The sequence below is a fragment of the Fusarium oxysporum genome, chromosome 8, assembly GCF_000149955.1.
Source record: "Fusarium oxysporum f. sp. lycopersici 4287 chromosome 8, whole genome shotgun sequence".
Classification (NCBI taxonomy): domain Eukaryota; kingdom Fungi; phylum Ascomycota; class Sordariomycetes; order Hypocreales; family Nectriaceae; genus Fusarium; species Fusarium oxysporum.
Genome location: NC_030993.1, coordinates 448,181 through 470,779, shown reverse-complemented (window position 1 = coordinate 470,779; position 22,599 = coordinate 448,181). Strand labels below are relative to the sequence as shown.

At 48.1% G+C, this 22,599-nt stretch overlaps 9 protein-coding genes and 1 non-coding gene across 11 annotated transcripts; 5 read left to right on the top strand and 5 right to left on the bottom strand.

The window, feature by feature from the left end:
* Nucleotides 1–103: 103 nt before the first annotated feature.
* Nucleotides 104–2,591, top strand: FOXG_02808 (uncharacterized protein). The gene is made up of 3 exons (XM_018380272.1): nucleotides 104–1,116; nucleotides 1,174–1,625; nucleotides 1,676–2,591. The coding sequence occupies exons 1-3, from the start codon at nucleotides 631–633 to the stop codon at nucleotides 2,409–2,411; spliced, it is 1,674 nt and encodes a 557-aa protein (XP_018236503.1). The 5' UTR covers nucleotides 104–630; the 3' UTR covers nucleotides 2,412–2,591.
* A 964-nt stretch (nucleotides 2,592–3,555) lies between these two features.
* On the bottom strand, nucleotides 3,556–5,149 carry FOXG_02807 (cystathionine beta-lyase). Its single transcript, XM_018380271.1, has 2 exons — nucleotides 4,853–5,149; nucleotides 3,556–4,805 (listed from the first exon to the last, which is right to left on the bottom strand). The coding sequence occupies exons 1-2, from the start codon at nucleotides 5,045–5,047 to the stop codon at nucleotides 3,780–3,782; spliced, it is 1,221 nt and encodes a 406-aa protein (XP_018236502.1). The 5' UTR covers nucleotides 5,048–5,149; the 3' UTR covers nucleotides 3,556–3,779.
* A 267-nt stretch (nucleotides 5,150–5,416) lies between these two features.
* FOXG_18410 (uncharacterized protein) lies at nucleotides 5,417–7,719 on the bottom strand (the record flags this gene model as incomplete). The annotated part of the gene is made up of 6 exons (XM_018398483.1): nucleotides 5,417–5,918; nucleotides 5,971–6,098; nucleotides 6,163–6,222; nucleotides 6,270–6,758; nucleotides 6,814–7,264; nucleotides 7,331–7,719. The coding sequence occupies 6 exons, from the start codon at nucleotides 7,717–7,719 to the stop codon at nucleotides 5,417–5,419; spliced, it is 2,019 nt and encodes a 672-aa protein (XP_018236501.1).
* Nucleotides 7,720–8,887: 1,168 nt separating this feature from the next.
* Nucleotides 8,888–10,666, bottom strand: FOXG_02804 (uncharacterized protein). The gene has a single exon (XM_018380270.1). It carries the CDS (start codon nucleotides 10,457–10,459, stop codon nucleotides 8,975–8,977), a length of 1,485 nt encoding a protein of 494 aa, XP_018236500.1. The 5' UTR covers nucleotides 10,460–10,666; the 3' UTR covers nucleotides 8,888–8,974.
* Nucleotides 10,667–11,442: 776 nt separating this feature from the next.
* FOXG_02803 (uncharacterized protein) lies at nucleotides 11,443–12,811 on the top strand. Its single transcript, XM_018380269.1, has 2 exons — nucleotides 11,443–11,686; nucleotides 11,738–12,811. The coding sequence occupies exons 1-2, from the start codon at nucleotides 11,499–11,501 to the stop codon at nucleotides 12,492–12,494; spliced, it is 945 nt and encodes a 314-aa protein (XP_018236499.1). The 5' UTR covers nucleotides 11,443–11,498; the 3' UTR covers nucleotides 12,495–12,811.
* FOXG_02802 (uncharacterized protein) lies at nucleotides 12,622–13,909 on the bottom strand. Its single transcript, XM_018380268.1, has 2 exons — nucleotides 13,048–13,909; nucleotides 12,622–12,993 (listed from the first exon to the last, which is right to left on the bottom strand). The coding sequence occupies exon 1, from the start codon at nucleotides 13,374–13,376 to the stop codon at nucleotides 13,068–13,070; it is 309 nt and encodes a 102-aa protein (XP_018236498.1). The 5' UTR covers nucleotides 13,377–13,909; the 3' UTR covers nucleotides 12,622–12,993; nucleotides 13,048–13,067.
* A 611-nt stretch (nucleotides 13,910–14,520) lies between these two features.
* On the top strand, nucleotides 14,521–17,613 carry FOXG_02801 (uncharacterized protein). Of its 2 annotated transcripts, XM_018380267.1 has the most exons (4): nucleotides 14,521–14,970; nucleotides 15,023–15,454; nucleotides 15,509–17,334; nucleotides 17,388–17,613. In XM_018380267.1, exons 1-3 carry the CDS (start codon nucleotides 14,620–14,622, stop codon nucleotides 17,276–17,278), a joined length of 2,553 nt encoding a protein of 850 aa, XP_018236497.1. In that variant the 5' UTR covers nucleotides 14,521–14,619; the 3' UTR covers nucleotides 17,279–17,334; nucleotides 17,388–17,613. The 2 variants fall into 2 exon arrangements, with proteins under 2 accessions (XP_018236497.1, XP_018236496.1); XM_018380266.1 differs by having other exon boundaries at nucleotides 15,509–17,613.
* Nucleotides 17,614–19,232: 1,619 nt separating this feature from the next.
* Nucleotides 19,233–19,304, bottom strand: FOXG_18409. Its single transcript has one exon. It is a non-coding gene; the product is annotated as a tRNA-His (tRNA).
* Nucleotides 19,305–19,434: 130 nt separating this feature from the next.
* FOXG_02800 (uncharacterized protein) lies at nucleotides 19,435–20,826 on the top strand (the record flags this gene model as incomplete). The annotated part of the gene is made up of 3 exons (XM_018380265.1): nucleotides 19,435–19,742; nucleotides 19,801–19,849; nucleotides 19,902–20,826. Exons 1-3 carry the CDS (start codon nucleotides 19,622–19,624, stop codon nucleotides 20,824–20,826), a joined length of 1,095 nt encoding a protein of 364 aa, XP_018236495.1. The 5' UTR covers nucleotides 19,435–19,621.
* A 151-nt stretch (nucleotides 20,827–20,977) lies between these two features.
* FOXG_02799 (uncharacterized protein) lies at nucleotides 20,978–22,250 on the top strand. Its single transcript, XM_018380264.1, has one exon. The coding sequence runs from the start codon at nucleotides 21,054–21,056 to the stop codon at nucleotides 22,005–22,007; it is 954 nt and encodes a 317-aa protein (XP_018236494.1). The 5' UTR covers nucleotides 20,978–21,053; the 3' UTR covers nucleotides 22,008–22,250.
* Nucleotides 22,251–22,599: the final 349 nt, after the last annotated feature.

Below are 22,599 nucleotides of genomic sequence, written 5' to 3'. Positions count from 1 at the left end.
TCGGGGGGGGTGCAAAAAGGGGGGCCCCCCCCCCCCCCCTGTTCCCCCATTTACCGTGCCCCATGGGCCCCCGGGACCATTTTTAGTCTGCCCCTAACAACAGGCTATGCTTCGCAAAGCTCCGAGGTCATGGGCACTTTCTCTCTGCGCGTCTGTTTTTGGCGCGACAGAACTGGTAGGATCAGAAGAATCTGGATGCTCGTGAACGGCCGATGGTTGCCAAGTTTACCTTAGTTACCCGAGTAGGCAACTTGTAACCTTGCCTGGGCTTGTACCACTTGTGAGTCCTTGACCTTGTTTGGATTAGCTGCGATGGGCAGCTTACTGCAGTGTCAAGCTGCATTGGCATGGCATGGTAGTAGATCACACTCTCAGCTGTTTGGTAACAGAAAGACACACGAACTACCTATCCATCCAGGCAATTCTTCAGTTTCCGTCTGAGATTAAATAGACCCTGCTCCCCCCTCCCTCGTACAGACTTCCTCCTCCTCATCACAGCTCAACACTCCAACAACAGACCTTGTTTCACATCCTCTCTCCTCCTGTGATTGACTTCACACAAATAAATACTCCCCCCTTCTCCCCCCCCTCATTCTTCTTCTTCTGCCTGGTATACAAAAAACAACCACCATGGGCGTTGAAGATCACAACGAGGAGCGTCGCGGCTCCGTCGCCCTCCAGACTGCCGACAATGTCGAGCAGATCGAGGCCCCCGTCACCTGGAAGGCCTACCTGATGTGCGCTTTCGCGTCCTTCGGTGGTATCTTCTTCGGCTACGATTCCGGTTACATCAACGGTGTTAACGGCTCAAAGTACTTCATCCACCAGGTCGAGGGCGCTGGTGCCGACAAGCTCAGCGAGAGCCACCAGTCTCTGATCGTCTCTATCCTCTCCTGCGGTACCTTCTTTGGTGCCCTCATCGCTGGTGATCTTGCTGACCGCATTGGTCGCAAGTGGACTGTCATTGCTGGTTGCTTTATCTACGCTCTTGGTGTTGTTATTCAGATGATTACTGGTCATGGTGATGCCCTTGCTTGCATCGTTGTCGGTCGTCTCATTGCCGGTATCGGTGTCGGTTTCGAGTCTGCCATTGTCATTCTGTACATGTCTGAGATTGTAAGTCTGATTCCACTTCACACTGTCCTCGCAACACCATGCTAACAGCTCTACCAGTGCCCCAAGAAGGTTCGCGGTGCCCTCGTCGCCGGTTACCAATTCTGCATCACCATCGGTCTCCTCCTCGCTGCCTGCGTCGTCTACGGAACCGAGAACTTCGACAGCATGAAGTCCTACCAGATCCCCATCGGTCTCCAGTTCCCCTGGGCCGTCATCCTCGGCGGTGGTCTCTTCTTCCTCCCTGACTCTCCTCGATACTTTGTCAAGCGTGGCCGCATCGAAGACGCCATTGACGCCCTCGCCAGGGTCCGAGGTCAGCCCAAGGACTCTAAGTACGTCCAGTCTGAGATCGCCGAGATCGTCGCCAACGAGGAGTACGAGCGCCAGATCATTCCCTCTACTTCTTGGTTCGGCAGCTGGGCCAACTGCTTCAAGGGCAGCCTCTGGGATGGCAAGTCTAACCTTCGCCGAACTATCCTCGGTACTTCTATGCAGATGATGCAGCAATGGTAAGCTTCTTCCTCAACACCAGAACAAGATCACCACTAACAATAACCAGGACCGGTGTCAACTTCATCTTCTACTACTCTACTCCCTTCCTCCAGTCCACTGGTGCTATCGACAACGTCTTCCTCATCTCTCTCGTCTTCACCCTCGTCAACGTCTGCTCTACTCCCCTCTCCTTCTGGACTGTTGAGCGATTCGGTCGCCGAAGCATCCTCCTCATCGGTGCCTTCGGTATGCTTATCTGCCAGTTCCTCGTCGCCATCATCGGTGTCACCGTCGGCTTCAACCACACTCACTCCTCTCCCACCGCTGACGAGCCCGACCGCATGATCGCCAACAACATCAGCGCCGTCAACGCCCAGATCGCCTTCATCGCCATCTTCATCTTCTGGTTCGCCTCCACCTGGGGCCCTGGTGCCTGGATCGTCATCGGCGAGATCTTCCCCATCCCCATCCGATCTCGTGGTGTCGGTCTGTCCACCGCCTCTAACTGGCTCTGGAACACCATCATCGCCGTCATCACCCCCTACATGGTCGGCGAGAACCGTGGCAACCTCAAGTCCTCCGTCTTCTTCATCTGGGGCGGTCTCTGCACCTGCGCCTTCGTCTACACCTACTTCCTCGTCCCCGAGACCAAGGGTCTGTCTCTCGAGCAGGTTGATAAGATGATGGAGGAGACCACTCCCCGAACCTCTGCCAAGTGGCGACCTCACACCACCTTCGCCCAGACCATGGGTGCTGGTGATGTCAAGGTTGTCCCCAAGACTGAGCACGACGACCACGTCTAAGATTATGAATCTTGTTAACAATTGCTGCTATTGATGAGGAGGTTATCTCTTTTTTTAATTATACCTGAAAGTTGGGGGGTCACGGTGGTGACCTGGGGAGGAGAAAGTACATGAGCATAATGTGTAGATATCAGAAACAGACTGAATATCGATTCAACTTTATCAATTATCTTTGCCTCTGTGATGTTCATTGCTTTGCATTTCAAAACTTCCGTATTTTCTTATTAATCAATGTTGCACTTGGTCCTCGACTCTTGTTCCACTGTTCTCGACTTACATTTAGGTCATGGTTCAATACAAGATGGCGCCCCGATATCGCAATAGCAACAACAGCAGCCAAGGATGTTGGCTCGTTCCTCCAACAACACTCAATCGGCCCAACAGACGCCATCAATAAGAACTTGCATAAGCCTTGCGATATTGAAATTATAATACCGCGACAACACAGATGCTACTCCTCAACAGCTCATCACTCCAGGGAGTCAAACCGCAGTAATAACACCCCCATTAGCAAAGATTTATTGGATTGCAGATCAAGAAATTAATTTCAACAGTATATACAGTGTAAAATTTACTATTTTGAAGTTCAAATAAACTCAGCTGGGTGTGTGGGATCCATCTTGTGGCGCGTCCGGATGACCCGGATAGATCCAGCCAAACGGATGCTTCGGGGGCAAGATTGGATCAAGATATGCCCAAGGAACGAAAGTCTATTAAACACGAGATGCGACGGGTTTTAATCGGTCTTGATCAGTTGATCTGTGCTTGCTGGTGCTGGAGGATTACGAGGTTGAATAGTGTTTTGGGGTGAGAGGTTTGCTTCAGGGTCGGTAATGATGGAGTCATGTCATGGAGACCCATGCGGGAACTGGAAAGAAGACCTACAGTAGATTCTTTGGGTTGGACATACGTTGGAAAAAGGTGTATCAAGATCGTGTCACAGATCGGGACTGCGTAGCTAGCTGATGGCCCATGGATAATTACTGCTGGCCTCGTGGAGATGAGCAACACAAACATCTGTAACTACTGGCTTGTATCCGGAGGATTAGGAACATGAAGATGCTGATAGTTCGGGATCTAATAGAGGAAAAAGAAGGGAAGCAAGAAAGCTCAGGCCTCGACCCTAAGCGACGAAAAGACTTAGGTAAGTTTAGTATATCTTTAGGAGGCTCTTTATCTACTGCATTTGGCACACTGGTTTAAAGTCTGAATATTTATTACCGAGGGAAAAGAAGAATATTCAGTGCTCTGGAAATGGTGGACTATATCTCGTATCTTAACTGAAATCAACAAGTCTACATGTAGAATCACGGCTTCACAACTATTTACAATAAACTTCAAGTATTTGGCAACAACACATATCATATCTCATGGAAACTCTGCCAACAAAGCCTCAAAAGCCTGCATCAAATCCCCTTTCAGATCCTCCAAGTCCTCCACTCCAGTACTAATCCTCAGCATCCTCTGATCCTCCCCACGGCTCGACATAGCACGCCACTCGCACAAACTCTCAACACCACCTAAGCTCGTAGCATGCTGAAAAATAAACAGCTTGCTCGGTAAACGCTTCGCATGCTCTGGCTTCTTCAGCCATAGACTGAAAACGGGGCTGTGACCACCTGGCATTTGTCCCTTCAGCCACTCGGCGTCTTGTTGGATGGATGAGTGTGCGATCTTGTGGACTATACGGCCGATAACAGAGGATGAGTCTGAAAGACCGGCGTTGAGCCATGATACCAAAGCTTCGGCAGTTTGGGACTGACGCATCACTCGTAGGTGAAGAGTTCGCAGTGATCGGATACCCAACCAACCTTCCAAACTCCCCATCACATTTCCCAATACCATTCTTTCATCTCTCAACGTCTTCTCCAAGCCAGATTCAACCCGCTCCGGAGAAACAATGACAATACCACAGAGCATATCAGAGTGTCCACCGATATACTTCGTCCCACTATGCATAACCAAATCCGCACCGAACTGAATCGGATCTTGCAGCGGCGGCGGCGCAAGCGTAGCATCAACAGTAAGCAACGCCCCAGTCTCTTTAGCCTTCTTACTAAAGAGCGCAAGATTCCGAGCTTCACCTGTTGGGTTAAGCGGTGTTTCGATATGGATCATATCCCCTGGCCCCGCTTGGTCAAGATCATCGAGCGAAAGCTTCTTCAGACCGTTGAGTTTGGTCATGATTTCTATTACAGCATGAACGCCGTGATAACCATCAGAAATAAAGATTTTCTTGGGGTTAATAGCAATTAACATTGCGTGAAAAGCTGCGACGCCAGAAGAGTAAGATACAACCGGGTTCTTAAAGAGGGTCTTGAGGACGATTTCTAGTCTGTTGTAGTTGGGGGCTGTGTAACGAGAGTAAACGTGTGAATCGAATGGAGCATTTGGCTATGAATGTTAGCAGTGTTTGAGATTGATGTGGGCTGGGGAAGTACATCGTCGTTTTCCATCTCAACGAGATCATCAGGGTTGCGGGCATAGCGATAGTTCACAGCGGAGTGAAGAGCCGGGGCGATGGCCCGGTGAGGACTGACAAAGTCATCTGCGTGGACGGCTTGAGTTGAGAAATGGAATTTGGGTAAGGCTTCCGAGTGAGCTTCTGCTGTGAGGATGAAGTTGTTGGACGCCATATTGATGTTCCGTTAGTGCTACTAGGAATCTTCGTTACGTGCGGAGATATCCGCTTCTCTTATAATGTTTCTTACGACCGGATCTCGGTCGGATCGTCGGCCGGTATATAGTTATCTACTATGTTATCTTGTCAAGATGGCTGCGAGCTAATGCCATGACATTGAAAAGGGCGTACAAGTAGCTCGGTCCGACACCGGAGTTCGGTATCGTGATGTTTCTCCCACCGTAACACTCGCAACTTGATAAGACAAAAAGGTAGTAAACTCTGCCCAGTGGATCAGGAGACCTTGTTACATAACCATTCAATTACTCAGTGAATCAATTTCGACCCAGGGATACCAGAAGTCCAGTGGATACCTCACGCTAACTTAGATTTTAGACTTAAGGACATCCGATTCTTTCTTTGCTTTGCCATAGAACTCCTTGAAAACCAAATCATCCAAAATAGCCTCAGCGCGATGATAGAAAGGCCGACGGAAAGGAAAGAAAGGTACAGAACAACTCATATCGTCCGATCTAAAGATACGAGAGTGAAAATAAGCTTGTAGATCGTACTGGATCGAATACACAATGAAAGGAAAGTCATGCGCAAGTATGAGCATTTCCTGCCTGATTCCGTCGTTTGTCTCAGTCTTGGGTTTGGAATCGAGATATCGTTTTGCGCCAAGAGGGTTCTCTCTCACGAGTTCCAGTTCCTGCTTTGTGAACGTGATATCAACAGTCGAGAAGTGTTTCGACTCTGTGACCATGTCCCAAAGAATAGGTTTGGAAAAGTCATTGCAGCATATATCGAGGCTGCCAATGATGCCTTTTCCGGTGCCAGCGAGCTCTTTCTCGGCCAGGAAGAACCTTTGCCATGCTGTTTCGTATCTATACTCTCTGTTAGCACAGTATCCTGGTGAAGCCACTTTGACTAGCCAACCTAGTCATGAGAGAGTTAGTCTCCGATGTTCCGAAGACTAGATTCTCGAAGTTCTGGCTGGTGGTAAAACCTTCTGGATCCTCGTCACCGGCTATGCCTCCCCAGGAAAAGGCTGAGAGGTGAAGCCACTGCAGCGAAAGGTCAACATCAACGTTGCATCACTCAAGACCTGGATCGGAGTGAAGGACTCACCTCTGCAGGGAAAACGCCGGACCTTAGGCGCTTGCTGCCCCAGCCCATGGCATTACCAATCTAGGCCTATGTTAGCGTCTGGAAAAGGAACATCTGTGTCAACTCACCTCTGTGGCTGAAACTCCTCCCATGATTTCCTTCTGACCAGCCTCATCGGGACGCTTGCCAGCAGCTCGCTGAATCTTATCGACATCCAGATCATTTGATAAGTATGCAGTTCCACGTCCTAGCTCATACACCTTGGTCAAAGCATCGAGGCCTCTCTCCCTCTTCTCCATTTTCAATTCTTCCAGTTCTTTGGCCTTTGCAGTGAGCTTCTTGCGAGGCATGTAGATTGGATGGCTCTTTTTGAAGCTTTCCAAGTCCTCTTTTTCTGCGCTGTCACTTCTCCCGAGCTTCTTGTTGATAGAGGCCTGAACAGCGATGTCGCTGCGGCCAACTTTGACTAAGATCTTGTCCGAGAGAACGAAAAGTGCCTCAGTTATGCGTGGAAATGGGCGGATAGATGACCCATTATTCTGCAACGAGCTCATGTAATTGTTCCAATCACTTTGATAGATGTAAGTCTCATAGAGATTAAAAGGATCATGAGAAGTCTGCAATCGACACATAATGTTAGTCGCTGCTTGCAAGAGTTGTATTCAGACTCGCCTTGATGTAGTCTTGAGCCTTGTCAACCGAATATATTTCAAGTTTCCACGGATAAGGAGCTTTGAGTTTCGAAGTTGAGGCATCTGGGTCGGAGGCTTCGTGAATAGTGTCGATGAGGCCCTGGTAGAATTCATTGGGGGATTTAGAAAACCTCTCAAGTATGATATTATTAACAGGGCTCTTGATTGGCCTGATAAGTATCGGTTTCTGAAGTGAAATGTTGAGATGGCGCACGGGTTTCCCTCCATGTTTCGCTGCAGTGTCGAGGATGCCCATTTGAGGAAGGATATCCTGCCAGCCCTCCCACTTGTTTGACAGCTGAACACTGACGAGGGAACCATTCTCTTCTCTCGCGAGGATTTTCGGTGGCTCCCCTGAGAACATGGGTTTCCAATCGTTTGCACGGCTTAAGAACTTAGTTTCCAATTCCTGCCACAGGGCCTTTTTGGGCCTAATAGTCACAAGCAGTCAGTTCCGCGCCCCCCAAAATGCTGAAGAATACAGATCGTGAACTTACACTTCCATTGGCTTCTGCGTAAATACGAGGTTCTCTTCGTGCCCCATGGCGATGAGAGCAAACAGTGGGACATAAAAGGAATTCGGAATGGAGCCTTTGAAAAGAATGCGATGGTCCTCATTTTTGCTCTCAATTCTGAGGTAGACGGGCAGTGACTTTGCGTTTGGAGTGAGGGGAGAAGGGGCAAAGAAGTTGTAAGACTTTTCGACCCCTGAAGGATTGTATTGCCACACAATGGTTTTGAAGTTTGGCGTGTAGAATTTGCGCCATAAATCTTTGTAAGAACGGGTTTTGCGACCAACAAAGTCTTTGGGCTCGTGTTCATCGGCCACGTAATCGTGGTCCAGATGATTGAAGGAATAAGATTCTAGATCCATCTCCTTCTCCATATTGGCAGTAGTCAAGTTGTTTCCAGAAAGAATCGAGAGCGGTTTCCATGTGGAATGAGGATATAGTGAGAGCCAGACTTGGTCGCTGTGCGGATATTATATTTACTGGTGAGCTACTTCATGCCTGTCGATGCTAAAAATGCTGGAGGCCACTGAATAGTCTATTCACTACCCTTGTGAGTTAATTCCAGCATTCGAAGGGAACCGAAGCTCAAGTGGTAAGTAAGCCATGACTTGTGTAAGCTACTGCAGCATTGTATCGACGGTTGCGGTCGTCTTCTGACGTCAACGAAGCAATACTCGGCTCACACAGCGTAAGAAATCAAGATATCAGGAATGTGATATCGACCAGCTGAAAAGAGCTACGAAGGAAAGAAGATGAGGAGTCGCCGTCCGGGGGACACCGGGACACCAATGGTTGGAGAGAGTCAAGGTCATCTTCCAGGCCTACCTAGAGTCATATTTTCACGTCTTGGGCCATAAGGTTCGACCAGAACTCATCAATAAAGCAAGAGTAGATGAGAAAGTATAATAAAGGGCCCTAGAGAGATGTCAAGCTTACAAGGAGTCTGAGCTATGCGGGACGGACCGATTAAGGGTAGGTTGCTCGAGAAGGCATGCCAATGACTGCGGAACTAGGCGTTGTGCTTGGTATCAACATCGGCATCGCTACGTAAGCCCGTACCTAGCAATACGAATGACTTGCCGAGAAGGGAATATAGAGAGGCATGCTGAGCCCCTGACGTATGTGACACTGTAGTTTGTGAAGTTAACGATTCCAAAGTTCTGTGGGCTAGATTGTGATACTATGCGCCAGTTTACAACAACAACTCAGAATCGAGTTTGTGGAGAGAGCACAGTCTATGTGGCTGATAAAGCGTCGTGATCATTCGTTGGGCCCTGCATTTTAGCTGAGGTTGATGAAGACGTGGCTTGCCGAGGCCGGATTCGGCATTCACCTGGAGTGATTCAAGCTATGGTTGCCGTTTTGCCGTCTTTATATCAAAACTTCCGAATGAAATTATAAATTCCAACGTTCTTGCGGGGTGCCAGACCTTTCGACCTGATCTCTTCTATGAAACTCAAACGTGTCGACCAGACTTGGCGAGAAACATCACATACCGTGTGGCTTTTGAGTTTCATGCCCAAAAGTGACGGAATGCATCAGGGATTATGTTCCATAGCTACAAGAAAAGAAATCAATTATTTGGATCAACTTGAAAAAAAACCTAGCAAACAAATCTTAACTAACAGCCTAGAGTTTTGCCTTGGGGTCCTCCTCAGCAGGACCCCCATTCTCGCTATCGTCATACTTGATAGACATGAACTCACCTGGATAATACTTAGCAGCCCACATTTGCGCCAGCATCTTCTGATCAATATCCTTGAGATAGTAGTTAATGGGAATACCGGCCGTCCCCTGTGCAGCCTTCTTCAGATAATCATCCAGAGCTGTCATCATGGAGTTAACATCAAGAATCTTGTTCTTTTCTCCGTCGATAGTTGCCAGAGCACTCAAGGAGGACTCAATCTTCTTGCCCTGCATCTCGGATGCTTGGCCAGTGGTTCGTGAAGCCTCGGCCATCGACTGGACGGAAGCTTGATCCGACGATACTGCGTTCTGCATAGCAGCGACAGCCGCCATGTTGGACTTGGGGTCAAAATCGTTGAATTTGCTGACGGCAGTTGCGACTTCGTTTGCTACCATTGAGGGGATAACACCCATGGTCAGGACCGTGACATGAGATTGGATGTTCTGCTGACTGAGGAGATTCTTCACGTTGCTGGCGAAGTTGGAGTCGACGCCGACTTTGCCTTCTGCCTTGGCGAACCAAGCGCCGACATTCATCGTCGACTGCATCTGCGAGGCAGCAGCCTCCATGGAATCTGAAGCAGACGAGGACGTCGTGTTAAGCACATGGACCATGCCAACGAAGCTTGATCCATAAGTGACGCCTGAAATGATAGAGAACTTTTCCTTGTCTTCCTGACTCTCGTTCATCGCGCATTTCATCATGCTTGGCCCACTGGTGGGATCCAGCTTGCTTCCAGGAAAGAGATGGTTCCAGACTTTGATTGCTTTATCGACATGTAGCACGAAAGGCGCTACGATCGAAGCGTTCTTGTGGGTACAACTGACAGACAGGACGAGAGTGCCTTCGATACTGTGTGAGCTGACCTGACGACTGACCTGCCGAGAAGCCGCGTTTCCAATCTTCATCGACTGCTTCGCCCCAAAAACACTACTAACAGCCCCAGAAACATACGACGCAATCTGAGCGCTATACGTAGCAGAATTCTGCGAATTCGAATCAAAAGAAAAGTACTGAACATCCATGTTCATCGTATCATTCGCCAGCGCGATATCTCTAATCTCACTGCGCATATAATCAACCGGACTCTCAATCTGCTTATGAACAGAGTGGATGTTCTTCCTTATAGCGGTGATCTGAGGCTCAGCTGCCATTTTGGCAGTGGCGTAAGCACCAGCTGAAGCTTCGACTGCGACGTTGAGCTTCTTGAGCTCTTCGTCGAGAGCGTCGGTGCCGACACCGAGGTTTTTGAGCTCAGTCTTTGTCATGGTGAGACTGCGCTTTGAGGAGATGAGGGAGTTGAGAGCGTCTTGGGCGGCGTCGACGGGGGCTTGGAGTTCAGCGATTGCTTCGACGCCTTTGAGGGCGTCTTGGTTTACGACGCTCATGAGAGTGAGACTTGAGTCGTAGGGTATGGATGTAGGCATGGTGACTGGATGTATGAGTTGAAGTGTAGTGAATCGAGTATGTTTGGTGTTTCACGAAGCCTGATAAGTTTGGAAAGATCTGAGGGAAGAAGGAATGGGGGATGTATGTTGATCCTGGTAAGAGCTTTGTATGATTCCAAATCTCATGAGTGCAGCATCTTTGCAGGTGCTTTGTCTGGACGATTAGTGGAAAGCTAGATAGCTGCCATGTGCCAAACGTCCCGCGATAGCTTGACGAAGGCCCAAGCTCCCAGCCCACAAAAGCTAGTAGAACTGGGACCACGTAATGGAACCGACTAAAGACCGTCAATGAATGCGGCGGCTGATGGCATTGGTATGCATTTTCAGCCCTTGGCCGCCAGGAATGTCCTCCAGCGTTTAACTGAACTTGTAATGTCTTTGTAAGTTCTGCCAAGAGCAATGAGCTTACTACAACACCGAAGTCTATAATACGCGACAGGACGAACTTAAAGCCAGAGTATCTCAGCATCCTTCCCATCAAGTGGTGTGAACCCCATTCCAGCTGCTGGGCTAAGAGCTTGGGACTCGAGGCTGGTTGACATTCGTAAGCTTGGGGTCCTCAAACTCAATTCACGTAGCTTGCATACCCTGCCCCAAGCTTGAGAGCTTTAGCTTAGAGCTTTGAAAATCTTCATCCAATTAATGTGGATGATGGTTGTCCAGGAGTGCTGTCACATTCGTCGTTGGTGAGGGGAAGGATAGGGAGAATGCAACAAAAACTTCATCTTCACAGAAGCAACTTCGCAGAACGACAAACTTCCTTTTCCGGACTTCAAGGAACCTTAGGGGCGTGTAATGAACTGCTACTTTTGTTCTACTCCGTGATTTCGCGGCTGTACGGTTCTCCAGCTTTCACCAACTCCGGCAAAGCCTCTCCAGCTGGAAGACGGCAAACGTGGAACTAACTCCATACCCAAGAGACTCAGACGGCGCTAGTTGAATCATGGTATATATGATAATGAGCACGCTTGGGCTGTGACAGCTGACAGCCATAAGTAGAAAGTTCCATCACATCGTTATGTCTTACCAGGAAGCAGTTGACGAACTTGAATATTCTCACATTCAAGAGCCAACTATCCCACAATACGAGCAACAGATAACTCCTACTGAAAGTCCAACTGTACAAACTCCCAAAGTTATTCCAATGCCTGTCCAGTCGAAAGTTGCGCTCAACGCGCCAGACCGTTTGCTCTTTAGATTGAACGAGTAAGGCAGCAATCAATGACTAAACCTAAGTACCATCTGACTTTCCTTTAGACTTATGAAACCAACCAAAGACCTTGGTTCTGTCCTTACAACCTTCAACTATGGCCTCTACCTCTTGGCTTACTTCGACTCCAAAGCCTACAATCTCAAGTCCAAAGCCCTTTCATTCGTCAGACCAGAAACTGCTTTCACCGCCCTTCCTGGAGCCGCTGAAGCAGAGTCCTCTCCTTTTGCCAGATTGGGCTCTGTCGTTGCAAATGCCAGGTTGACCTTGAGACTCTTCGGCCTGCTCCCTATTTACGTACGGGTCAGGAAGCTGATTAGAGAGGGTAAGAGTATGGACCCTGTACTCTACATCATCTCCTTTATTCAATGCTCCCTCTTTGCGACGTTCCAGCTCCTTGAGAATATCGCATTTCTCGTGGAGAAGGGTGTCTTGATGAAGTGCGGTCTGGGATGGCTCTTCAACGGCACAGGAGGACGTGTTGCAAACATGTATAGGGTCGCTCACCGTGCTTGGTTCTTGGGCATCATCTGTGACTTTGCCCGTCTCATGCGTGAGGCTCAGATATTCTTTACCAAGAACCATCTTGAGAAGGGTGATATCACGCGAGAAGAAGCTGAGAAGGCAGTGCAGTGGTACTATGATTGGATTCGTCCTCTGGCTTGGCTACCCATCGGTTGGCATCTCTCAGGATGGATGGGAGATAAGGCGCCGGGTTTTAACTTGGGAGTTCAGGGGGCGGCGGGTGTTTTGGCAGATCTTAGAAGGACGACTATGCTCTGGCGTGCAACTCAGGAAGCCTGAAATATCTGCATCATCCAGGTTCCAAATGGCGTAAAGATACGCCACGCGGATAGAGTTCTTAGTACAGAGATTGAAACGCATTTAACAGTGTTGGTCAGCGGCTTCAGGTGATGGGGAGAGGTTGTTAGTAGAGATGATTACAAGGACATGCTCCTAAATTCTCTTTCTTACAGCGATACCGGAGATTTGAGAAACAGTTCGTCTCCGTCAGGCAGGAGTCTACTTAATACTGCTCAGTTATTACAATGTCCTGGTTTTCCCTTCACGTAATAGTTTCTGATTAGTAACAGTATATTCAACTATACCATGTCTCACAAAAGGCTTCCTTCACTAGAGGTCAGGAGGTATCTACTATATGAATGAGGTCGAGGCGTTGAAAAAGCTCTAAGCTCCGGCCGGGAGGTGAAAGTAGTGCCTGATCCAAAGGAAACACGGCCAAGATTGACCAATCTCTCTTTGCCACTCCATATTCCCTATTTCCCTAGGTCTTGGTTGCTATCTTATTCAAGTTAACACCACACAAAACCCGCATGCTAAGGAAGACTTGACCAACCTCAACTCGTCGCCGGTAGTTTACTTGGCAAGGGCAGTCTTGATCTCGACGTGCTTAACAGCTCTCATTTCCTGACCCAGGGCAGCGGCGCGACCAGGGAAGTCACAGTCCGAGCCTTGACCCTTGCAGCACCTGTCGAACCCACTGAGATGCTCAGATATGGAGCTAGCTTTGCAGTCATTACCGGAGTAAACACCATGGTAATCGTTACAGCACTTGTGAGTTGCGCCGTTGTTGAGGTTACCCTTAGTTCCGTAGCACTTGCATGCTTCTCCAGTGGCGGAGAGCAAGGCGGTGACGCTAAGAACAACGAACTTGGAGAGTTGCATGTTGGTTGAGGAGAAGAGGAGGAGAGTAAAAGATTTGATCAAAAGGTCCTGAGGCGAGAAGACGATTGTTGGTTGATCTTGAGAACGCTGAAACGAAGGCTCAAAGGGGGCTTTTATACACTCGTCTGCACCGCTTCTTGTTTGCCGTCTTGGTCATAGTCTTGTCTGCTGGCCTGGGTACAGCAAGTTGGCTTTGTTGGTATCGACAGACCGACACAACATTGTTGGTTCAGTGACTGTATTGTCTGTTGGTTGTGACCATGATCGTGGAGATTTACTACAAGGGTCTCATGGGTCGTCGGGACTAGTGAACCGAGGAATCCGGATTTATATCCTGTTATGTTTTATGTTCTGCGAAAGTCCGTGAGCTCTTTAATGAGGTCTAACATCCATCAGACTCATGGTTCCTCCCCCTTCAGTAATGCCGCGCCCTGTTCTTTCAAAAACAGTCGCAGAAAGAAACGGTTTGCTTGCAGGAAGAGGGCCTCTTGACGTTGCAACGTTCCGTAGTTCTCAAAGGGCAACCACTGGACTGATTGCTGACCGCAAGGTTAACCTTTAGCCTTAAGGCCAGGCTTCGCAAACTAAACCTCCAAAGCCTTGTAGATTTGGTCCAATGGAAGCCCTGATGTCCCATAATGCAAGTTCCAGTCCGGCTATTTCGGCAATGGACAAATGTGATGTGCAAGGATGCAGTGGAGAAGCAAAAAAAAAAGCTTGACTGGGATCTTGAGGTAATACTCCAATCGGACCCCGCGCTGATGGCTTCAGTGAAAGCCCCTGTACAACAAGCGGATCTGATTGGATTTTCCAAGACGGCCCGTACCGTAGAGGAAGGTATTCAAGCTTTGATCAGACCATGTCTTAATGCATGGTACAACCAACACAGTTTAATTCTAATCCAGTCCACATTAGAGAGATCCCTAGTCTTCTATTGGCGTTTCTAACTTGCTATGACTTTAAAGTGGAGGCTAATAAGAACCGAGTGAAGCACTCAACCAACACAATTCAGTACTTTTGAGGACTAGAAGTTTCAGACATTTGACAGAACCAACAGCGTCTGTAATACGAGTTTTCTACCACCGTAATTGGATGCTCACGGCAACGAAATGCCGTGACCGGAATGCACATCCAATATGACACCTCTTTACTGTTCAGTCTGTTCTAAAGGCAAGGTTGGTTCTTTCAGCTATTTTGTGAACTCTACGATACAAATTTCCAATGCCAGTTGGCTCATCTGTGTATGTACGTGCACAATTGGTCAGATCCCATCCAGAATCCCTCGTCAACGATGATCAGCTCACGAGACCTCCACGGTACCCCACAAGCTTCAATTGCGTTGGCTTTGCTGCTCACAGTAGCAACAAGCTACCTCTTCCGCCGAGAGGACGAACTTTTGTCAGAGACTATCTGTTGGGCATGTTTACCGATGATATGTGGAACCAATACCTTTATAGAACAAGCCCGTGCAGACCTACTCATCAGGCGTGAGACTCGGCATACTCTTCCCTCACCGTTGTCACTGTGGGCTGTTGCGGGTTGTCTTTCCATCGTATCCGGATGTCGAGCTGAAGCGGATAGTTTCAAGCTCTTAGTATGTCTAATGGCATTATCTGAAAGAAGCTGATGGTAACAGAAATTTGTAGCCTGTCTTGACCCCCTTACTTCTTTTGGCAGAGGGAGGCCCGAAACCTAACACTCAGGGGCGCGATACGACGGGCACGTCAAAGCTCGCCCCCCTGTCCAGTAAGCTCTGGATAGCAGCACTCGTTGCAGCTCTTTTGACATTGGTTCTGATTGACCGGAATTACTCTGGACTTGTACCTTCTGGTGTTGCGACTGGTGCCTCTTTCATCGCCTACGTTTCGTTTTATTCAAGACTAAAGAGTGGTCGTTTCTTACCTCACCTGACTCCCTTCGAAGAGCATGTTTACTCTCTTGCACCAAGAGTGGCTGGACTCCTTTTAGTTGGTAGTCTTGCCAGAGTATCCGTCTTTGGCCTTCCACGATCTAGTCCCTTATACGCGTTGTTCCTGGGGCTGGTAAAAGCACTTTCCTGGCGATTTGCTTCCCGAGCTGTACGTTATCCATTTCCCCCATTTCATCTCAGGTCTTCTAACTTCCAAGTCAAGGCTCATCACACGTCATGGACTCTTCCGACTATGATGGCCACATTTGGTCTGCTATCAACGCGCGATCCGGTCGATATTACATTTGAGAGTCAAGCCTTGCTAAATGTTGCCTGCGCCTTGCTTTGCCTCGGCCAAATTACTGGTTTCATGCCTAGACAGATACGCTCAACCCGATTCTTGTATGCTTGCATTATGCTTCCGGTGATCCCATATCTAGCCAATGTTGTGGCCATTTATCACGCACGAAACGATGCTCCTACCTTCACCGCGGAGACACCACATCCAGTTGTGGCCTTTTACAATAAAGCACAGCAAGAGTTCGAGAACCAATCCAGCAGGCAATCCACAACCTTCGAAGCCGCGTCGCATAACTATCAGACCAAATACGGTATGGAGCCACCACCAGGCTTTGGGGAATGGTACGACGCTGCGCGCTCCAATGATTCACCGTTGATCGATGAATTCGACTCCTTGTATCAGACAATATCGCCGTTCTGGAGGCTAAGCGGCAGTCAGGTTCTTGAAGCTATGCATCAAGCGAAAAGCCTCCCTGGAAGCGATTTGTGGCTTTGCACGTTCTCAAGCACATCGTCGACAACTAAATGCAGCCACTCCTATCGTACCTTTGACAGACATATCTCTCGAATGTTCAACAACATCTTGGTCAATTTCACTAAACTTCCTGATGTGACGTTTCTGGTTAACCACATCGATGAACCTCGTGTTCTCTATCAGCCTTCCTCCGAAGCATCTTCACCCCACGATCGAAGGATAACTGTTGAAGATCGTGGCCGACAACCTATATGGAACTTGTTGACCAAGAACTGTGGCCTTGAAAAGAGAGAAACAGAAGGCCAAGATAACACCAATGCCTTTGGCCTGCCATTTGTGACCAACATCTCCTCAGCCCAAGACCTCTGTCAACACCCAGAATACAGCGCCTCACATGGTTTCATGATGAGGCCTGTGTCATTTCGCCCAATACATGGCCTAGTTCCTATCTTCTCAACCGGCAAACTATCCTCCATGGGCGATATCCTTATTCCGAGCCCAGCGTATACCGAGCTCGAATTTCTGTACGACGAGTCAAGAGATGTTGATTGGGGCCGGAAAAGAGACAGCCTCTACTGGGCAGGCTCAACTACTGGAGGTTTCGCGCTTGATACCCACTGGCAGCTCTTCCACCGACAACGATTTGTCGAACTCACACAGAATTTGAGAACGAACAAAGGTTATCACTACCTGAGAACGAAAGGTGGTGTCGTGCAGAAAGTTAAATCTTCTTTTCTAGATGGCAGACTGTTTGATGTCGTCTTCACCCGCATTTTCCAATGCCAGAGAAAGGCCTGTAGGGACCAAGATGCCTATTTCAACACTAAATCCTGGGTAGATAAAGATGAAGCCCTCAAGTCAAAGCTAGCCTTCGATATCGACGGTAACGGTATCAGTGGCCGTTATTATAAGCTACTTGCTTCCATGTCTGTGCCAATAAAGCAGACGCTATTTCAAGAATGGCACGACGATCGACTTATTCCTTGGCTGCACTATATACCTATTAGTCAAAGCATGGAAGAGCTCCCGGAGCTAGTCTTTTATCTCACCTCGACAGCATCTGGAAAAGAGGTCGCGAGGCAAATAGCAAAGCGAGGTCGACAATGGCATACCAGAGCCTTCCGTGAAGTCGACATGGGTCTCTATGTTTACCGGCTGTTGTTGGAGATGGCAAGGCTTCAAGATCCTCAACGTAAAGCAAACGTTCCTCGGGAATAATGAATATGGGGCGACTCTGATTCGTGAAGTAATTTGGGCAAATTCTGTCAAATCAAGTATATTTCTCCTCTCCGCATAGCGTTCTTGCATCCCGTGACTTACAATGAAGCCACATGAACGAAAAAGAAAGAAGAAAAGAGACATTTGACTACACGCTGAACGATAAATTGCACAACGCCTTTAACTATGATTGTACGTGGAACTCCAACTCAAGAAGCGCGAAAACCCTCGGGTCTCTGGTACTATGGATAACTAAGTGACTTGGGAGTCAGGATTGTCAGGCTAACCGTTAGTATTTATGACCAAATACCATTTGTATCACCGCTTCTATCCAAGTTTTATGTTCCTGAAAGTGGGATCTGACTATGCTCTTGATTCCTCAGTTCTTCTGTTGATGATCATGTTTATTTGAGCTGCGAAATTGAGGCGTGAGGACAAAGAGTATATTGCCCATATGTGTTAGTTTGTGTTCTTTGCCCTTTTGTTGGGGCTGAAGCCTCTTTTTACCCCTCAACCTTGACACCGTGTCACAGTTGGACAACGCCAGCATAGAATTGAATCACCGATGGTGGGACCTGTCCTTTTTGAGGCCATGCACATATTGGCTTCAACAATACTACAAGAATTCCTAAACAAGGATCGGCTATAGAAAAATGGTCTGAAGGCACTTGCATGCGTTACGTGCATTTAAGTCCTTGGCTATAATCTGTCTCCATCTCTCTTCACTCGACTCAAGCCAGGAAGGTTAACAGATAAGCTTATACTCTCGGATCATCTACTTGATTGATTGATGGCCATAAGGTTAAACTTTAGGCTGCCGACACAGATAATAAATGAGGATGCGATAACTCTCGGATCATGATTCATCACAAAGCTCTCAAGTGTGAATAAGTCTTGGATCACCGGACCGACTTCAAGTTCGAAAGCTCATGTGCCCTTAAGATTCCAAGTATTAAAGGGCCCCATTTACACTTCAGCCAGAGTTCATCAACCAAAACATCACACATCCATCCACACACCTTATCCCCAAACCCAATCCTCCATACTTCAAACCAAAAATGCAGCTCTCCAAGTTCACCATCTTGATCTTCACTGTTCTCCTCTCTTCAGGAGAAGCATGCAAATGCCTCGACACCGACGGGAAACCCAACAATGGCATAACTCGCAAATGCTGCAAGAAGTCTAAAGGCGACTTCCTATTTTCCGACAGCACATGCTACCATCACCTCAAAGAAACTAGCGCGGAACTGGCAGGCAAAATCCACAAAAAACTTGACAAATTTGATAAATGCTGCGAGGGCCGAGGTTCCGACTGTGCTCGTCCTGGTAGCGTGGGTTCATAGTACTGCGACCAATAATATTATTGCCAATTAAATCGTGAGTCTTGTTGAGGTCGAGGTTACAGTAGTCGTTATTTTATTATTCTGTGCTCTGCTTACTGGTATTTTCAACAGTGTTCGTGTCCGACGTGTAGATGCAATGAGTGGGAAACATGAAGGAATGGAATCTGGAGTGTCATGAATTATTAGGAAAGGGAGCCACGGTGACGGGTCGAGGTTAAAGCCGAGATATGTCTATGACAGCGGGAAGTCTTTCTAGCTCTAGAGTCAAATGATTAAATTCTCCTTTATGAGACTCAATGATGGTACAGTGTCCAAGTTGTGAGCTAGATGTGTTACTGGCAGTTGAGGCCTGTGACTGAGAGCTTATATTCACCACGGAGAACTTGGAGACTCAATGACCATGAGGCTGCTTTGTAATTTGTAGCTGGCCATGAGAACCCTAAACAACAACACCCGCTGAGTTTGCGGCCAGCTTGGCCTTGGCATCGCCTTGCCTGTCAAGATTAACTGCTTCTCTCTCTATAAATTACAACGAAACTACAACATGACAAAAGAATTTTGTTAACACTAGTCAAGTCCTTCAAAGGTGTCTTTTTCCATGTCTTCCCTCACGGCTACGCCGGGAATCGAACCCAGAATCTTCCGATCCACTCTCGGACGCCTTGCCATTGGGCCACGCAACCTGCATCTCACCCCTCGCGAGCGAAAATTCGACTCGACTGCTCCGGAGTGGCGAGACAGCCAATCAGTGCCGATCCTTCCGAAGGATTCAAAATCCTGTGCCTTTCCAGTTGAGATCTTGGGGATGATATTGGGTGATTCGTTTGACAAGGAGGGTAAGCAGCGGGGTTGCATGCGTAGTGCTTATTCGTGTGACTTTTCGCATCAACCAAGTCCGAGTCCGAAGGTATTGGACTAAGTATATAAATCGACAATATCTCGTCTTTTATTCTGCAAGGCTCGCATCAGGTAATATCAGTGTTGATATTGCGATTTTAGTATGGCTTCAAATCAGAACCCTGTCCGCATTGCTATGCGCGATAAGCACTACAATGAACGCTCCGAGATTCAGAATGCGGCTATGAAAGCTGGTCTTGACTTGATCCCCAACTTTTCAGACAGTAAGCAAGATCCTAATGGTCTTTTCATGCTGGCCAAACCGATGGTGACTTCTGGTAGGAGACAATTTGGTAGTCGTTGATTATGGAACCGCCCAGGGTGCCAACTCGTGAGCCTCAAACCCCAACTTTTACAATTACTCACTCACTGACGCCCCCAAGCATCGAACCTGTGAAGAAAGCCATCTCAACCTTGCCGGATGGCGCCATTGCTTCTCTCATCTTCGAAGACACCCCATTCAACGACTTTGGAACCTTGGCAAAGACTGTCTCGGACAGCTTTAGCAACGAAGACAGCAAAATTCAGATCGTTCCAAGTCTTGTTCCACTGGGATTCTATCAGCAGGTCGTCCCAACCAGTCAAGCCGACATTGGTTTCTCCTGGTCCTCTTTCAATTACCTCGAGAATATTCCTTCCGTTAGTCTTGATGCAACAGCATCGCCAGCTGAATTCGCAGTTGCTCGTCACAAGGCACTCGCTGCAGCAGGGCACAGAGACCTCATCAAGCTACTGAAGCTTAGGGCCAAGGAGACTCGAAGTGGAGGATATCTTATTGCAGCGATAGGAGGCCAGGCACCTGAAGGGGAGAGTACGCCTTCGAAGCCAGGTTCTCAAGTCCTTCAAGCTGGGTTGATGCGCATGGTTGGAGAGGGCAAGCTCTCGCTGCCTGAACTGATGCAGATGGCTATTTTCCCAAGTCACGAGCGTACTCCCAAAGAGGTTCAGGCCGCTTTGGAGGATGAGGCCGTCGCACCGCTATGGGAGGTGGAGTCTCTGGAGCCGAAGCTGATTGTCCAGCCAGCCTGGCAGGTTTACCAAGACAAGGCCAAGGCCAATGAGAGTGAGAAAGACGAAGCTCTAAAGGAATATGCTCGAGTTGCCATTAATAACGTGGTCTCAGCTTCAGGCTGGTTCTGGATCGACGTCCTGAAGAGGTCACGAGGCCAAGATTGGGATGGAGGTGAAGCATTTCTGGAAGAGTTCATCAACATCACCGTTGAGGAATTTATTACAAAGTTTGCGGACTTTAAGTTGGAGATATGGTACAACTACATCAAGCTCAAGAGAACCGATGAGAAGGCCTAGAACTGTTCGGGTAATAGGGTAGCATTCGATAGGAAACTCCATGGAGTTCTCGGAGTGGATAGCATCACGTCATGTTGAGCGTGTCGATTAGTCAGATTCAACTCCACGGATTTCCATGATATCTTAATAAAATATGACATATAACTCCTCACTTCAATACAACATTGCAATCATTCCACCACTATCAATTCACTCCATCGTCATCAGGATAAAATACGAGGTTCAGCATGACGCAGATCGGAATCTTCCCCGCTTCTGGAGCCCTCGGCACCAGCACATACACTCATCTTCTCTCTCAAGTCCCGAACAACAAAGTCACGCTCATCAACCGATACCCCGAAAAAGTGCCCAAGAAATACGTGGAGAATAGAACTACCGTTCGTCAGGCTTCTTACGAGTCTAGCGCTGAAGAGCTGGAGGCTGCCTTTGCAGGGATCGATGTCCTATTCTTGATCTCGTATCCTAGCCATGTTCACGAATATAGAACTAAGGTGCACACTAAAGCACTTGATGCAGCGGTCAAAGCTGGAGTAAAGCATATTTTCTACTCGTCACTTGGGTTTGCGTCGATTAATGAGAGCACTACCAAGGCTGAGGTCATGGGTGCTCATCTCGACAGTGAGGCGCATCTGCGAAAGCTCGCGAGCGCCAACAACGAAATTACGTGGACGAGTATTCGCGAGGGTCTATACAGCGAGTCATTCCCTATTTACACATCATTCCTCGACCTGAAGAGCCCTCCATCCCAGATTCTCATCCCCCATGATGGAAGTGGACCTGGCGTTAGCTGGGTCAAGAGAGATGAACTCGGCGAAGCGACTGCACGTCTCATCGCTTCATACGCGAAATCATCTTCATCATTCAAATACACCAACCAGATCGTCACTTTGACCGGTCCCAAATCCTGGAAATTGGCAGAGACCGTTGAAGTCCTATCGCGCGCTGCAGGAAAAGACTTTAAGATCCAAGAAATCAGCGTAGACGAGTATATCAACCTCCCTCAAATCAAAGAATACTTCGGAACAGAGGAGAGAGCGAGGACGTGGGCTACAGCATGGGACGCCATCCGCGCTGGAGAAACAGCTGGTGTAACAAACACGATGAAAGAGCTTTTAGGAAGAGAACCTGAAGATTTTGAAAAGACTATTGAGGAATTGGCCAAGAATCAGCGGTCAGGTTAGATGTTCGGTGTTTGTTGAGGCTGAACGGTGAGGAAATACGAAAGCTGAACTTTTGTGCAACGATAGATACAATGCATGATGGTTCTATTTTTAGCTGTGGATAGTCTCTGTGTGACGTGGTCAACAAATAGATCAGCGCCTCATTTGGATTAGAGTTTAGCAATGAAATGAATTCATGCGACGCTGTTATACCACCCACGAAATGCGTTCTAGAAAAGTGTCAAAAATTGAACAAATATCTCAGCTGAATTACATAGCAATGCAATGAGGTAAATGATCCTTCATGTTCCGTTCCGTTAGCCGTAGTTAGTGGATCTTGCATAGATCTCGGCCTACGTCAGTGGGTATTAATAGCCCATCGCAGCATCTGGTTTGTTCTGTTGTTCAATGCAGGGATATTCTACTGGCACGTTACTGGCGATCCTCGGCACATATGCCGTTCTTTACGAGATGGAAACCCATCATGTGTTCTCGATCTCGTATCGGGGAGGCAGTGAAGTGGCGAGGTTTTTTTTTCAGCTAGCCTCAGAAGCCTCTGGCTCTGAATTAGGGCGACAAAAACAAGTTGGGTCTAAGGATACACTAAGTTTAC

Excerpts from the sequence above, each read along its gene's own strand:
- FOXG_02807 (XM_018380271.1), bottom strand. The coding sequence starts at position 5,047 with ATGGCGTCCAACAACTTCATCCTCACAGCAGAAGCTCACTCGGAAGCC. Across the intron at positions 4,806-4,852 it reads TTGAGATGGAAAACGACGAT|CCAAATGCTCCATTCGATTC; the intron begins GTACTTCCCCAG and ends TAACATTCATAG.
- FOXG_02801 (XM_018380267.1), top strand. The coding sequence starts at position 14,620 with ATGTACGTGCACAATTGGTCAGATCCCATCCAGAATCCCTCGTCAACG. Across the intron at positions 14,971-15,022 it reads CGGATAGTTTCAAGCTCTTA|CCTGTCTTGACCCCCTTACT; the intron begins GTATGTCTAATG and ends AGAAATTTGTAG. Across the intron at positions 15,455-15,508 it reads GGCGATTTGCTTCCCGAGCT|GCTCATCACACGTCATGGAC; the intron begins GTACGTTATCCA and ends TTCCAAGTCAAG.
- FOXG_02802 (XM_018380268.1), bottom strand. The coding sequence starts at position 13,376 with ATGCAACTCTCCAAGTTCGTTGTTCTTAGCGTCACCGCCTTGCTCTCC.
- FOXG_02799 (XM_018380264.1), top strand. The coding sequence starts at position 21,054 with ATGACGCAGATCGGAATCTTCCCCGCTTCTGGAGCCCTCGGCACCAGC.
- FOXG_02808 (XM_018380272.1), top strand. The coding sequence starts at position 631 with ATGGGCGTTGAAGATCACAACGAGGAGCGTCGCGGCTCCGTCGCCCTC. Across the intron at positions 1,117-1,173 it reads TTCTGTACATGTCTGAGATT|TGCCCCAAGAAGGTTCGCGG; the intron begins GTAAGTCTGATT and ends CAGCTCTACCAG. Across the intron at positions 1,626-1,675 it reads ATGCAGATGATGCAGCAATG|GACCGGTGTCAACTTCATCT; the intron begins GTAAGCTTCTTC and ends AACAATAACCAG.
- FOXG_02804 (XM_018380270.1), bottom strand. The coding sequence starts at position 10,459 with ATGCCTACATCCATACCCTACGACTCAAGTCTCACTCTCATGAGCGTC.
- FOXG_02803 (XM_018380269.1), top strand. The coding sequence starts at position 11,499 with ATGTCTTACCAGGAAGCAGTTGACGAACTTGAATATTCTCACATTCAA. Across the intron at positions 11,687-11,737 it reads TTGCTCTTTAGATTGAACGA|ACTTATGAAACCAACCAAAG; the intron begins GTAAGGCAGCAA and ends ACTTTCCTTTAG.